We start from the raw sequence: 15,204 nt of genomic DNA on the forward strand, positions 1-15,204 counted from the left end.
GATCTTGTCAGACGCGGCCGTCTCCGGCACAACAGACCGCTCCTTCGATGTCACCACCGTCGCAAACAAGAAGCACATGTTTGCCGCCGAGGACGCCCAGCAGCGCGATCAGTGGGTCGAGGTCCTCAAGCTCAACATCGACGCCATCCCAGAGGAAGCACGCGTACGTGTTCGTGTGTTCATGTGGCTGTCTCAAGCCTGTTTTTGTTGGATTTGGCATCTGTTGCCGATTGTGTGGTGCGTGCGATGGCATTGAAGTGCCATTGCGCAACGCCAACCATCCCCCCCCCACCCACAACACACAACACACAAACACACACACACACACACACACATCCTTGGTTGTGTTCATTGTGCCCTGCAGGGGTTTGACTTTGAGGGTGCGGTCAAGTGCGGAAATCTGCAACGCTTGGTGGACGGCGAGTACAAACACAAGTACGTGTTGTCATCATCACAAGTCCCACGAACGAGCGCCTCCACTTGTGTTTAGGAAGAAGTGCATGCGTGCCTGAGTCTTGCGTGCATGCTCTTGACCATGACGTGATGGTTGATGAACATGTGGCTGCTTGGGGGCGTGTGCAGGTATTTTGCTCTGGCAGGCAAGACACTTCACGTGTTCACCAGCCGGGGTGATCCCACAAAGGAGTCCGAGATTGACCTGCGCGCCGTTCTGCAGTACCAAGACGGCATCGCAGAGTGAGCCCGCATGCTCGTGCTGCCTTGTTCGCATTGTTGGTTTGTTTGTTTGTTGTTTGTTTGTTTTGCTTCTATTGTTTTTTTTTTTTTTTTGCTTGCTTGCTTGTCCCTGCACTGTACGTCGTTGTATCCGCTCGCGCTCCTCCTCCAGCTTACCACACACACTCACTGGCTGTGTTTGGTGGGGCGTGCATCCCCTGCAGGATCAAGGAGAGCCAGCGCGGGTCTGTGCGGCGTGAGGGCCGCGCTGCCGAATTGGCGGCGCCGCCACCGGAGGTTGAAGTCGCTCCATCCGAAACAGAGTTCTCCCTCGTCTTCCAAAACCACGTGCGTACAACAGCTGTCGCTGCTACACCTGGGGGGGGGGGTGTGGAACGAAACGTGAGGGCAGGCAGTGCGCTATCGTGAATGGATGGCAAACTTGTTGCCATCTTGTTGTGGCTCACTTTGCCGTCTCGTCACACACACACACATACGCACGCACACACACACACACACACACACACACACACACACACACACACACACACACACACACACACACACACACACACACACACACACACACACACACACACACACATTCGGGACCTGTGCAGGTGCATGTGCTGCGTGCAGAGACGGAGTTGTTGAAAAACGAATGGCTGCAAGTTCTCCGAGAGACACAGGTCGGCGCTCGTGTACTCGCGATGCGTGTTCTATGCTTTTTCCTTGCCTGCCGTAGCATCTTTTTCACACCCTCTTTGTGATACCAGCTCAGAGCTGACACTTGACTCAAACCGTGGTTGGTTTGTGCACATGCCCTCGTGCAGGTGTTTGGCGTGCGCCTGGAGGCGAGCAAGACGCTTGTGCCCCGCATCGTGGACGTGTGCTGTGAGTTTGTTGAGAACTATGGCATCTTGACGGAAGGCATTTACCGCAAGTCCGGCAACGCCGCCGTCATCAAAGCGCTTCGGCGGCAGTTCGACGCAGACGACGCAGGCGTTCGCCTCACTGTGTAGGTTTTGCTCTGTGTGTGCCTGTGCGTGTGTGTGAACTGAGGGGGAATTAGTGTTTGTGTGATGTTCATGTTGGTGAAGACAATAGTGAATGAACAGTGGGTGTGGGCAGTGAGGGTGACCTGGCATTGCCTCGGCTTGAGTGCACGGGCGTTGCTCCAATGGTGGATTGTTCTTGTGCCATGATTCGCTCATCCAAGCCCTTGTGTCGTCGCACCAGGGACAAGTTTGGCGTGCACGACATTTCTGGTCTCCTCAAGCTCTATTTCCGCGAGCTGCCGGAGCCGCTAATCCCGCACAGCCTGCGCCCAAGCCTCTTCCAAGCCATGCGCCTCGAGGGCCACGAGGAGAAACTTGTTGCCGTCAAGCAGGTTCTCCAATATTTCCCGCATACCCACTTTGAAACCTTCAAGGTCAGCTTCTGCATGCGTGTACGGGCGTGCACTTGTTTGCGTGTGAGTGAGTGAGCGAGTGAGTGAGTGAGTGAGTGAGTGAGTGAGTGAGTGAGTGAGTGAGTGAGTGAGTGAGTGAGTGAGTGCGTGCGTGAGTGAGTGAGTGAGTGCGTGCGTGAGTGAGAGTGTGAGTGAGTGAGTGAGTGAGTGAGTGAGTGAGTGAGTGAATGTGTGTGGGTCTTCGTGCACTCGTGTGCCTTGAATCTGAGCTTGCGGGTCTTCTTCCAAGGGCTTTCGTAACACTCACCCTTCTGCTCACACTTGCATACTTGTTGCCTTGTTCTTCTTGCTTGTTGAGCAGCGCATGTGCATCCACCTCGCGAGTATTTGCGAGCACTCGTCCTGCAACAAAATGACAAAGGAGAATATTGCTCTCATCTTTGGGCCAACCTTCTTCAGCGTTTCAGCGGTGAGCGCAGACAACCCCTGTATGTCACGCCACACTGGGATGGCCATTTCCTCATCGCGCACACCGATCGCCCCCAACACACATGCACACATACACACATATACACCTGCTCACCCCCCCCCCCCCCACACACACACATACACACACACACCTCGCCACTGTGCGTGTGTCTTGCGCAGGACTCCGTTGGTCTGAGCACCGGCGACACGTCGAGTGCAATGCAGGTCGTCCGCACTTGTCTCCAGTTTGTGGAGTGGATGTTCGAGTAAGTTCTCTTCACTTTATGCCAGCCGCGCTTGCTCGCCATTGCTTTGTTCTGAGTTTGCCGCTATCACCAGCAGTGTTTTCCCTGCAACGACCACTGTGTTCTCACCCAAGCGCTTGCGTGTGTGTGTGTGTGTGTGTGTGTGTGTGTGTCTGTGTGCGGTTTGGACAGCTTGGAAGCAAAGTCCGCCAAGGAGCTGACCTTTGAGGAAGGCCTGCGCAAGATTGAGGAGGCCACAAAGCAGCACAATGATCCGGCGAAGGAGGGTGCGCACAGCCCGTTTATTTATGAGATCTTCTTCGACGACACGACCGACGCACACACCGTTCCCGTGGAGCAGGGAACCACCAGCCGCGAGGTGCGCCAGCACAAGCCGGCCATCGTGCCATGCATGATGACATGGATGCAATGTGCTGCTGGTGTTGTCTCGAGCTGTGTGTGTGTGCGTGTTTGTGTGTGTGTGTATGCGTTGCGTGCGTGTGTGTGTGTGTGTGTGTGAACGTGTGTGTATGCGTGTGTGTGTGTGTGTGTGTGCGTGCGTGCGTGTGTGTGTTTCGTGCGTGCACGAGGACGCATATGGCACGCTTGTTTCTTTCTTCTGGCTGTGGCGCCATGATGTGGCGTCACTGAACTCTTTTGACGCTCGATCACTCACGATGTACGCTGTATGTGTATCGTGTGCTCGTGTGCTCGTCAGGTTGCGGCAAAGGTTCTGCTGAAGCAAGGTCACACGGTCGGCGACGAATGGTCTCTGTACGAATACATCCGCGACGGCACCCTCTACCGCCCGCTTGAGGACGAGGAAACGGTATGTCCCCTGCTGTGACCACACCAGTGAAAACCAACCGTCTGTTGTGTTGTTGTGTTGTGTTGTGTACGTGGTGTATTGTGTTGTGTGCGTGTACGTGTGTGCGTGTGTGTGTGTGTTTTATCTGCGATACTCAAAGTACCATGAGCACAAGCAACTGTTTGTTCTCACAGTTTCTGCTGCTGTTGGTATCATACCAATGCCCTCTCCCTTCGACCCCACTTGTTGTGAACCAGATGCAAGAAGCAGCACATCGTTGGCGCGGGCACGCCACCCTGCGCATCAAAATCAACCCAGTCAAGCCCCTCCTCGACACAAGCACAGACGTGCGTGTTGTGCATGTTTACACGTGTTGTGCATGTTTGCTTCAGGGACCATGGAAGAGGTCCACGCCAAACACAACACTTGCTCTTTTGTACAGTGTTGTTGTACATTGATCGTCTTTCACACGCCCATTCACACACACACACACATTCACACACACACACACACACACATTCACACACACACACATTCACACACACGCACACACACACACGCTCACCCACCATCACACCATCACACCATCACTGCCATTGTCACGATCAAAGCGGCTGGAAGGATATCTGTACGTGCGCGCAGGCAGCGGCTCCGCGTCGCTGTCGCAGCTCGTCAGCCGCAAGGCCTCCAAACTTCTCGGTGAGACAACACCAGCGGGCAACACTTTCGCGTACATGCACTTGTGTGTAGTGTAGCACGATCATGTTGTTTCGTGCCCTCGCCGTTCTTGCGTGCGTGTGTGGCGTTCCGCAAATGCTCATCTTTGTTTGATGTGGGTGTGTATGTGTTGGTTGATGAATCCTTCATTGGCAGGGAGTGTGTCTGTGGGCAAGTCGTGGAAACGCCTCTTCTTCTCATGCTTTCCCCGCGAAAGCTCAACACCGGAACTGCGATACTTCAAGGTGTGCATCACTGGACTGCATGCACAAGCTGTCTGGACGTTAACGACCACCGCATGCCTCATGGACACACACACACACACACACACACACACACACACACACACACACACACACACACACACACACATGTAGGATGAAACAAAGCAGCAAGAGCTGTCGAGGATTCCCCTGACACAGGATGCGCGCGTGTACTTCTCGTCTCTCGCTGATAAGAAGCCGCCAACAGAGCACTGTCTCGTGTTGCAGGTGTGCATACATGTATGAATGCGTCGTGTTCGAAAGGCCTTTTGGTATCTGCCGCTTTCTGCCGTCAAACGCGATTGCTTTCGGCTCATGCTCACTCCTTGTTATTCTGGCGTTCCTGGGTATCGTGCAGATGCTCAAGGGGGAGCACGCGAATGAGCTGTACCTGTGCGCAGAAACAGAGGTTCGTTCGACACGCACGCACGCACACACATACACAGACACACACAGACACACAGGCACACACACAGACACTCACACACAGACACACACAGACAGACAGACAGACAGACACACACACACGAACACACAGGCACACACACACACATACGGACACGCACGCACACACACACACACACACACACACACACACACACACACACACACACACACACACACACATACGGACCCTTCTTCGACATTGCACTCACGACCCTTGTGCTGTCGTTGTTGCGTTTCATGCAGGATGAGCGAGACCAATGGTGGGCAACACTCACTGTCGCCAGAGAACGCTCGTGACATCTCCGCCCCGTTACTGTCATTCATTCCTTGTAGTGGTGCTTGTTTGGCTCTTACCCCTGTTGTTGCTTGTCACGTGATTTGTTTTGTTGTTACACCTCATTCCACCGCTTTTGTTGTCCGCTGCTCCCTGCAACGCATCGATTGACGACTGCGTATATGTGTGTGTGTGTGTGTATGTGTGTATGTGTGTCACTTGTTCTCTTTTTCCCTTGTCTTCTTCCTCTGGTGGCGCCAAACGCCACCCATGTGTCGAACCCCCCCCCCGGGTCATTGATGTTCAGCGTTAATTGTGCGGTGTCACTGCCTCTGTCCCCCTCCCCCCCTCTTCTCTTTCTCGTGCCTCTTGTGTGTCTGAGACTTCACGCTTGTGTGTGTTGGGTTGTTTTTGGTTTCCATGGATGGCCCGTGGTGCCGACGATGTTGATAACAAATCCAAATTGAACACTTCCCTCGTTCAAAGACAGCAACTTGTGTACCAGCACGGGCAGCGCGTGTACATCGCGTGCCGATTCACCGTGCCCACACTGCATGATGTTAATCATAACGAAAAAGGGAGGGGAGGGGGAAAGGGCAACCAAACATGCTTCCCCGTCACACACTCCATCAGACAACAAGAACAGAGCACAGACACACAGACACACAGACACACTGTCAAGACACACACGCACACAGACACAGACACAGACACAGACAGACAGACACAGACACAGACAGACAGACAGACAGACAGACACACACGCACACACACACACGCACACAGACAGACAGACAGACATACACACACACACACACACACACACACACACACACACACACACACACACACACACAGAGCAGTCAACTCTATTCTGCAACAGGGTTGAGGGCGGTGTGCATGCGGTCTCTCAGTTGCCGCGCCTGCACCTTCACGTCGTCTGTTCTCGGCACGCTACTCCGCAGCACACGCGCGAGCATGTCCTGGGAACCCGTGCACGCAAGTCATGTGATGCAATGTGATGTGAGGCAAACGTGAGGTGGACGTGAGGAGAAAATACAACAAAAGAGGTTGAGAAGGGGCGGGGGTGAAAAGGGCCGCGCAGCAGCGGTGCAAGGGGAAGAAACACCTATGAACAAGCCCGAGACACCATCAAAGATGTAAAAAGGCGTGCAGGTCTACTGTACTCTGGTGTGAACGTGTGCGTGTGTGTGCATGAGTGCATGTTGTCATGCCAAATCATTTTACCTTGACGTTGAGGCTGCTTGCATCGCCGCGCACAAAGACGAGGAGAAGGGTTGCGAGGCAGACGTTGGCGCCAATCTCATCCAGCGCGTCCTCGGCGCAGTGGAGGCTGAACAGAAACTGCAGGTGGCGTTCGCACTCGGCCTCCAACACGGGGTCGAGCTGGACATCCGGGGAGGAGCGTCCGCCCTTGTCGCTGTTGTCGCTGTTGTTGTTGTCGGCGTCGTCGTCGCCCTCGCGTTCTGTCGACAGGAACACGCGAAAGAGGTACGCGCGCCATATTCTCGCCACGAGCGTACGGAAGGCCTAGCCATGATGCGGCAGCAAGACAGCACACGAAAGGGAAGCAAGTGGGTGAAACGACAGCAAGTGGGCGAGTAGCAGCGCCGACGATAGCCGCAGAACAATGTCCCAATGCACCTGCCATCCCTCGCTTCTCAAAAATTTACGGAATGCATGCATACTCTCCATAGAAGGGGATGTCACACAAAAAATCAACAACAGGTTCCCGCACTTTGCATCGCTGCTCGTCGTGTGTTTCAAAGAGGATGGCCATGTGGAAATAACCGGTGCAGCACTGCGGGTCCATGGGCCCAAATGCGCACGAAGAGAAGTACACCTGTCACGCCGCCCACACAATCAATCATCAGCATGGGAGAGACGGCGCAGACAATGTCCAACGGATTAGCCAAGCATGCGAGATCACGCAGGCAAGGCGGTGCCAAATGCAAGTGCGGGGAGTGGGGGGGGGGGGAGGAGGGGTTGGAGAGCAGAGGTTGGATCGCATGGTAATAAACCTGGTACAACAACAACAACAGATGCACAGATACGCACACAGACACACAGACACAGACACAGACAGACAGACACACAAGCAAACACTCACACAGACACACACATACACACACACGGACACACAAACAAACAATCACACAGACACACACACACACACACACACACGCAAAAGGAGGAACATACGTCTTCTGCAAAGTGGGCCAAGGATTCTGCCAGCTTCTCCTTGGCAAGATACAAGCGGCCAAGGGAGCGATGCATTTTGGCTTCGAGCACTGCTGGCAAGGGCTCGCTCTGCAACCCATCACAGACAGACCCGCACGGGCGCAGACACCGGTGAGATGAGCACGCAAAGATGTGTGAGGGAATAAGCACTCACTCGTCTTGCCTGAGCAGCAACAAGGTTGAAGCTGTCGGAAAGTGACACAACACGATGCACCAAGGAAGGAAGGAAAGCCACAGCAAGTCTAGCACACTGCATGCCTCACCGCTTTCAAGGCGAGCCAGTGTGCTTGTGTGAGGTATTTTTCGGCGTTCTTGGTTTGACCAACACCGAGATAGGCAGAGCCCAATTGGACATATGGCGCAATCAAGTCCATGCTGTCGTCGGCATGCACGGACTCTGCCAGATCCATGGCCTATCACGTCAGACACGCAGCCAACACAAACAAAGTGCGAAGAGAGTCAACCGACATGCGCTAGCGGGATGCAGGTTCAGCAACAAAAACAAAAAAAAAAGCATGTATGGTCAACACGCCACACGACGTGTATGCATCGAGAGCAGAAGGGGCGGCGAGAAACAAGGCAGCACACAAAGAACCACGCAGCCGACACATGAGCACACGCAGCCGACACATGAGCACAGCACACACACACACACACACACACACACACACACACACACACACACACACACACACACACACACACTTGTTGTGCTTCGTCGAGGGCATGCTGATGGTCCAACCGATGGCTTGCAAGCTCCGAGGACTTGAGCTGTAGTGCAATCACCTCCTCTGCATCTTTCTTGTTGGGCTTCTTGCCCGATCCCCCTCGCTGTTGCTGTTGCTGCTGCTGTTGTGGTCGGCGAAGCATGGCTGGCTTTGGTGGGTGAATCTGCGTGATTGGTGTGGTGTGTATCTGCGTTGTTTGGCCGCTGCGATTGCGGAAAAGTGGCTGGCATTTTATGCAAATTGTCGGCGTATCCAAGGGACGAGCAGCCAAAGCACAACAACAGCAGCCGAACAGCAGGCAAAGCACACATCACCGCTTCAACCACCACCGCCACTTGCAGCAACCACCGCACGACAACCGCTTGGAGCAGCGCTACCAGCAGCGCAGCACTATCACTCACAACCACCACACTCGCCGTCACAGCCGCATTCAAGTGCCATCATGCCAAAGAAGAAGGGCGGAAAGAAGAAGAAAAAGGGGAGCAAGAAGGCTTCCTCGGCTTCTGCGGAACCCAAGCTGAGCCAGATGGAACGCTTCGTCCGCTTCTCGTACGTGCTTGTTGTTGCTGTTGTTGCTGTTGGCGTGGAGACGCATGCGCTTGCTTGCGTATTAGCGCGGCTGTGTGATTCACGGAGGTGTGCTGGCTCGTGCCCTGAGCTCGACCCTGTGCCATGTCTCTCAATTTCCCCACACGCACACACACGAATATGCATGCGCACATATACGAACACACACGCACTCATGCACACACACACATACCAACACTCGCACTCGCACACACACACACACATACCAATACACACACGCACATACACACACGCACACATACACATACCAACACATACATGTGTGTTTGGATACCAGAGTCGAGACACGGTCTGAACAGATCACTTCGTGGAGGCAAGAGCGGGATGAGATGAGGCACAACAACGTCATGCTTCGGGAGCAGCTTGATGCCCTCAAACAGAAACAGCAACAGGTAAGCACCACAAAACGGCTGTCATCTAAGGAAGCGGGTACCTCAACAGTTATTTACCCGTACGCTTGCCTCGCTGCCTGGCGATTGCCCTGATCACTCATGGTTCACCTATGGTCCCCTTCTCACACACCCTCGCCTCACATATTCCGTGTTGATGTATTGGGCAGACGGTGACCAAATTGCGAGAGAAGAGCTTTGGAACAGCGCACGAGCTGACACAGTATGAGCAGGAGCTACAACAGCGCATTGAAGACGCGTTGGGCGAGAAGCAGGAGTTTGTGAAGACCGAGGAAAAGTCTATTGTGGACATGAGGCGCAAGCTGAAGGAGACGGAGCAGCGCATCATCGATGAGAACCAGGCGCTACAGTCCCTGCAAGTGTTTCAGGTGTTTGGCCAGCAGGAGAACATGAAGGCCATTGAGGACTTGGAAACCGTCATCACGGAAATGAAGCAAGGCCATGAAGAGGTCCGTGCGCAGTCTTGCGCGCGCGCGCGCGTGTGTGTGTGCTTTGTGTGTGTTTCGTGTGTGTGTTTTGTGTGTGTGTGCGTGCTTTGTGTGTGTGTGTGTGTGTGTGTGTGTGTGTGTGTGTGTGTGTGTGTGTGTGTGTGTGTGTGTGTGTGTGTGTTGTGTGTGTTGTGTGTGTGTTCTCGCTTGCGTGGGATGGCTGTCAGTGTATGCATGTGTATGTTAGGTTCAATTGGAGTACGTTGTATTCGCTCATGCTTAGTATCTCCCTTTGTTTGACTTGTGATATCTGACGTGTCTTTCTGCCCCACGTGTCCAGGAGTTGGCTGATATGGGCAAGCGCTTCCAGTTTGCGCGCGAGCGGTTCTCCGCAAACTTTGACGCGCGCGTGGAGCGAACGCGTGAGCTCGCAACAGAGAATGCAATCAACATCCAAAGCAGTCGCGATAAGGTATGCAGCAATGCACCAGACCTTCCATTTGTGCCAGTTTCGTGGCGTACACGCCTTGCACATAAGTTGTTTGTGTCACAAGTGTGTGTGTGTGTGAGCTAGCAAGTGTGTGTGTGCGTGTGTGTGTGTGTGTGCGAGCGAGCAAGTGTGTGTGTGTACGCGAGTGTATGTGCGTATGTGTACGTGCTGTTTCGTGTGCATGCATCTATGCGCATGTATGTTTGACTTTCATATCGACAGCTAACTTTCCCCCTCCTCCCCCATATTGCGATGCCTGCCCGGTTGCCTCGGGCCTGGCCAGGTTGCTGCTGCGGAGCGGGAGTGGCTGAAGCGAGAGCTGGAGACGCATCGATTGGAAAAGCAGCGGCTGCAGTCCATCTGCGATGATCTCGAGAAGGAAAACCTGAAGCTCCTCGCAACCCTCTACGCAGAGGGCGCGGTGCGTTGCAGTGCTCTTGCCGTGGTGGCAGTGATGGTGGTGGTGGTGGTGTCGTGTGCTCTTTATTCAAACAACGACGACGTGCACAGGCAACCAACATCCCATTCTCACGCGACATGTTACAAGCATACACACGCACACACACACACACACACACACACACTCTCTCTCTCTCTCTCCCTCACGCACACACTCTCACACACACAATCACACTCACTCACTCACTCTCACTCTCACACACACACACAATCACACTCACTCACACACACACACACACACTCGATGCTTGCTTGGTCGCACAGGACACGTCAAAGTGGCGCGCGGCGAATGCGCTGAAGCATCTGGCTGGAGGGGCGGAGGATGAGGAGGAGGATGATGAGGAGGAGGAGGAGGAGGACGACCTGATGCTGTCTGACGACGACGACGACGAAAACATGACCGGTGAACTCGCTGGTGCACCCGCTGTTTGAGGCACACCCATATCCATACATACGCACGTACACATACGCACATTCGCACAAACGCACATTCACACAAACGCACATTCACACAAACGCACATTCACACCTGCGCATCCAGACACACTCACTGGCTCACTCGCTCACACACACATCATTTACACACACACACACACACACACACACACACACACACACTACACACACACACACACACACACATCATCACACACACACACACACACACACACACACACACACGAACGGCTAGCCTCGGGACTTTAAACACTCGACCTGGTGGGTTATCCGACTGGGTGGGTGAACGTTATAGGGTCGAATGGGAGATAGTGGACACCTTCACGCTGATCGACTGACCTGTGACTTCCAGCGTGTATACGTGCAGAAGCACCTAACTGACGGGGGGGAATAGTATTTTATCCCCACACTCTAATTCCTTCTTGACTGTGTCTATATCTCTATAGCTCTTTGGGGCCCGCGGCGAGCCCGCGCGACCTCAACTAACGTGTTACTATAGTTATCAAATAGTATAGCCGGTCCATGGCTAGTCTGAAACTTGTGCGTGCAAGGTCCGCTTGGCCTCGAAGAAAAGGAGCGGCCAATCGGAGCGTGGATTTCTCCTAACTACCACGGAATCCGGTGTGACTCTACACAAAGTTGCCCGGGAGCAGACCGGCTAGGAAACAATCCATGGCTAATAGACGATGGATGCGTTCGGTGTCCGCATTCGGAAGTCGGTGAGCACAGTTCAATAGCTAAAGAAGTACCCAAAGGCGCCGAGCATTCAGAGGGGCAGTGGCACATTTCAACACGCGGCGACCCCGTGTTTGTGCGCCACGAAGTTTCCACTGTGGAACTCTTCAAGGAGGATCAATCGCGGCGCGTGCAGCAGCTCAAAACGTTTAGTCAGCTGCCCGTGCAGATTGCTGCGCCCAACCGCACGACCCCAGCAAAACGTGTGTTGCCGGAGATTCGGTCCACGGGCAACGCCCCCTCGCCTCGCGTGCAGGCCGTGCTGGCCGAAACATCCAAGACCATGCACTCTCCGCCGGTGAAAAGCACGCGCGCACGGCGATGGGGCCCGCAGATGTCGGCAGCGTCATCGTTGCACGCGACACTTCGGGGCAGCGCGGGCATGTTCACGCGACGGTCGTACCAGCAGCAACAACAACAACAACAACACTACAAAGGTGTCACGTCACCATCGCCACACCAGCTGCCACCACTCAGCAGAAGCGCACAGCACCAGCACGCCATCCCAAAGTGATGATGTATTCACGACCATTTCTGTGTACACGTGTGTGTGTGTGTGTGTGTGTGTGTGTGTGTGTGTGTGTGTGTGTGTGTGTGTGTGTGTGTGTGTGTGTGAGCGTGGCATTTGTTCTGTTACATTTCTCTTCATTTTTGTTGCATCACATGCCACGACAGTGCATGCCTTTTTTTTTGTGTCTCTCTGCCTCTTCTGCATCTCTTCGCTACATCCTGTGAATCATTGCTGCTCCCGTGCATATGTGTGGGGGCTTTCATCGCCCTGTCGTAATTGAATGGCAACATTGAGTCTGACAAAAGGATGTGATGTGTTGGAGCTCGTGTCGTGATTGTATGGAGTGCAACAGACGCAGGGGAAGGAAGGGGGGAGGATGGAGAAGGGCAAGCAAGCGATCAAGAAAGGAAGTAATGAAGGAAAGAAGGAAGAGCACAAAGCAAAGGCAGGAAGGAAAGAAGAAAGGAAGAAAGGAAGGGAGAATGTGGGCACGTGGCACACATCAATGGGGAGCACATTTAAGCTGCGCGAAGACCAAGGCAGAAGAAAAAAAAAAAAAAGACATGGAACCAGCTAAAGTGTGCTCGAAAGAGGGTGGACAGGGAGCACGCAAGGTCAAGTACATGACAGGCGACAAAGAACATCCCACCCAACAAACTAAAGACATCACAAGGGACCAAAGGACCAAAAACCACAGCGACAGCGACAGCACCACCACCAAAGCCACGCACACACACGCGCACATTGCGTGCGTACAACGCAGGATGCAGCGAAAGGGCAAGTCAGCCACACACAGACACACACACACACAGCCATGGACAGACGTGCACAACAAGGCAGACGCGTTCACACCGGCGACACAAGTCACAGCACACGCCAAGAGGATGGTGAGAGCACAGTAGCACGGGCATGCGTGTGTACAGCTATCGTGGAGGAAGACGTGTCACACACAAGTTGACTGGGAAACACAAAGCAAAAAAAGGGGGGGGGGGGCTTGTGGTGGCGGTTGTGCCACGTCACGTGGACAGCCATCAATGGTGACCGCGCACTTCGCCCGGCGTGTAGTTGCGGTCAATCACGGGGTCCTGCAGGAACATGTGCAGGCTCTTCTGGTTCCGGGCCAGGGGATGGCCAGCAACCCTGGGCACAGGCGGCGCGTCGCATAGGATTGGTTTGGTTTGGTTTGATTTGGTTTGGTGGGTGAGGTGGGGGGGGGGTTGGTGAGAAGTTGTCGTGAGTCAGGAGGTGGATGGGAGGGTGTGGTTGCGTGCGTGAGATGTGAGGCTGTATGAAAGGGGAAATAACGAACCAATCGTGGCCGCATGGATGGAGAAGGAACCGCGCAGATACAAACACCCAATTCAATCACACCAGCCTCAATACCTTGCACCACTGAACACGCAACACAACGCACACACACACACACACGCGCGCGCGCGCGCGCATGATGCTCACTTGTTGATAAACTCCTCGAGGCCCTTGCGTCGCCTCTCAATGAAGTCCTCCGCAAACAACCCTGCAGATGCAAGCAGCAGTAGTGATTAGGACGTCATCGCAAGCAAGCCAGCAGAAACAGCATGTGGAGGATACGCAGTGGGGCAGACGCGACGTCACGCACATGAGTACAAGCACGGGTGCAAGGCACGTGCTCATGCATGTGATGCCGACCTTTGTCTGCAGACACCCAAGGGAGCTGGCGGCCGTAAGACTTGCCAGGCAGAGGAGGAACGACAATCTGCAACACAGCACGGGGGGCAATGATGGTCACACACACGCACATGCACACACAGGCATACATCGTGAGTTCAACAGATTGCTCGTCGTCGAACACACACACACACACACACACACACAAACACATACACATACACACACACAAACACGCACACACACACACACACACACACACACAAGAACATGCTTGTACACAAGGGTGTACGAAGCGTAGTGGTGGTGCTAGTCACCTTGGAGTCGCGCTCAAGCTCCTTTCTGAGCCATTGGAATTCACTGTAACGCCGGCGCACGCTGGACTCCTTTTGCTTGAACACAGGCAGGTTGGTCTGCCCAAGGAGACACACGACACAGTAGCACAGTCAACAGCAAACACATTATGATATGGTGGCGCTCATGAGACTGAAGTATGCATTATCATTCCCACACCCACACCCACACCCACACCCACACCCACACCCACACCCACACCCACACCCACACCCACACCCACACACACACACACACACACACACACACACACACACACACACACACACACACACACACAAACAAACAACACGCACGTGTGCGGTTGCACGAGCTCGGCCTGCTGTTTAACCATGCAAGAGGCCACCCCTATGCCCCCCCCCCCTCCAAACCAGTGTTGAGACGTACCCGGACGCGAACTTCGTATGTTGTGAACTTCTTGGTGCCCTCCATCTCTGTTTTTGGGTCACACACGTCAATCTCCAAGAAGTTATCTGGCTCTGCGTATGCCTCAGCCAGGGTCTGCGGCCGGTCAACGGCTGGTGTGCCCGTGATCACTTCACTCATGGCGTCTGTAGACAAGTCAAAGAACAACAGCAAGGACGCGTTGGCTGGTTGGTTGCCTCGTTAAACGAGTTTGCTGCCGCCGTGTGTGTACGTGTGTCTTGTTTTTGCTGGTTGTTGTGGTGTGTTGTGGTTGCCTTGCTGCTCCAAGCCCCGCTCGTCGTCTCACACCCACACAGTCTTGCTTCTTGGATGGCTGAGCTTTGTGCTGGAAGGAGCGTGTGGTGTCTTTGCTTTTGCTTGCTTGTGTGCTTGCTTGCGTGTGGCCAAATGAAGCGAAATACA

The 15,204-nt window shown here is 54.1% G+C and overlaps 4 protein-coding genes across 4 annotated transcripts in view; 2 read left to right on the forward strand and 2 right to left on the reverse strand.

Annotated features, from left to right (window-relative positions):
- Nucleotides 1-5,790, forward strand: part of PTSG_04698 (ADP-ribosylation factor GTPase activating protein 1) — a 12,067-nt gene extending 6,277 nt beyond the window's left edge. Inside the window, exons 16-32 of the mRNA XM_004993964.1 lie at nucleotides 1-163; nucleotides 365-435; nucleotides 583-696; nucleotides 900-1,023; nucleotides 1,296-1,364; nucleotides 1,509-1,693; nucleotides 1,915-2,107; nucleotides 2,448-2,555; nucleotides 2,735-2,820; nucleotides 2,992-3,178; nucleotides 3,518-3,628; nucleotides 3,865-3,954; nucleotides 4,219-4,306; nucleotides 4,481-4,569; nucleotides 4,702-4,815; nucleotides 4,946-4,996; nucleotides 5,278-5,790. The exon at nucleotides 1-163 is cut by the window's left edge and continues 320 nt beyond it. Coding sequence (XP_004994021.1) covers nucleotides 1-163; nucleotides 365-435; nucleotides 583-696; nucleotides 900-1,023; nucleotides 1,296-1,364; nucleotides 1,509-1,693; nucleotides 1,915-2,107; nucleotides 2,448-2,555; nucleotides 2,735-2,820; nucleotides 2,992-3,178; nucleotides 3,518-3,628; nucleotides 3,865-3,954; nucleotides 4,219-4,306; nucleotides 4,481-4,569; nucleotides 4,702-4,815; nucleotides 4,946-4,996; nucleotides 5,278-5,331 — 1,897 coding nt within the window. The 3' untranslated portion in view covers nucleotides 5,332-5,790. The remainder of the gene's footprint in view (nucleotides 164-364; nucleotides 436-582; nucleotides 697-899; nucleotides 1,024-1,295; nucleotides 1,365-1,508; nucleotides 1,694-1,914; nucleotides 2,108-2,447; nucleotides 2,556-2,734; nucleotides 2,821-2,991; nucleotides 3,179-3,517; nucleotides 3,629-3,864; nucleotides 3,955-4,218; nucleotides 4,307-4,480; nucleotides 4,570-4,701; nucleotides 4,816-4,945; nucleotides 4,997-5,277) is intronic.
- Nucleotides 5,791-6,177: 387 nt separating this feature from the next.
- PTSG_04699 (uncharacterized protein) lies at nucleotides 6,178-8,440 on the reverse strand (the record flags this gene model as incomplete). Its single annotated transcript, XM_004993965.1, has 6 exons — nucleotides 6,178-6,291; nucleotides 6,557-6,859; nucleotides 7,068-7,172; nucleotides 7,532-7,639; nucleotides 7,834-7,983; nucleotides 8,276-8,440. 6 exons carry the CDS (start codon nucleotides 8,438-8,440, stop codon nucleotides 6,178-6,180), a joined length of 945 nt encoding a protein of 314 aa, XP_004994022.1.
- A 101-nt stretch (nucleotides 8,441-8,541) lies between these two features.
- On the forward strand, nucleotides 8,542-12,431 carry PTSG_12206 (uncharacterized protein). The gene is made up of 7 exons (XM_004993966.1): nucleotides 8,542-8,847; nucleotides 9,164-9,278; nucleotides 9,446-9,745; nucleotides 10,065-10,196; nucleotides 10,498-10,635; nucleotides 10,938-11,076; nucleotides 11,885-12,431. Exons 1-7 carry the CDS (start codon nucleotides 8,741-8,743, stop codon nucleotides 12,376-12,378), a joined length of 1,425 nt encoding a protein of 474 aa, XP_004994023.1. The 5' UTR covers nucleotides 8,542-8,740; the 3' UTR covers nucleotides 12,379-12,431.
- A 194-nt stretch (nucleotides 12,432-12,625) lies between these two features.
- PTSG_04702 (sorting nexin-12) lies at nucleotides 12,626-15,182 on the reverse strand. The gene is made up of 5 exons (XM_004993967.1): nucleotides 14,764-15,182; nucleotides 14,340-14,435; nucleotides 14,044-14,110; nucleotides 13,831-13,891; nucleotides 12,626-13,515 (listed from the first exon to the last, which is right to left on the reverse strand). Exons 1-5 carry the CDS (start codon nucleotides 14,920-14,922, stop codon nucleotides 13,407-13,409), a joined length of 492 nt encoding a protein of 163 aa, XP_004994024.1. The 5' UTR covers nucleotides 14,923-15,182; the 3' UTR covers nucleotides 12,626-13,406.
- Nucleotides 15,183-15,204: the final 22 nt, after the last annotated feature.

Source organism: Salpingoeca rosetta, assembly GCF_000188695.1.
Source record: "Salpingoeca rosetta unplaced genomic scaffold supercont1.11, whole genome shotgun sequence".
Taxonomy (NCBI): Eukaryota; class Choanoflagellata; order Craspedida; family Salpingoecidae; genus Salpingoeca; species Salpingoeca rosetta.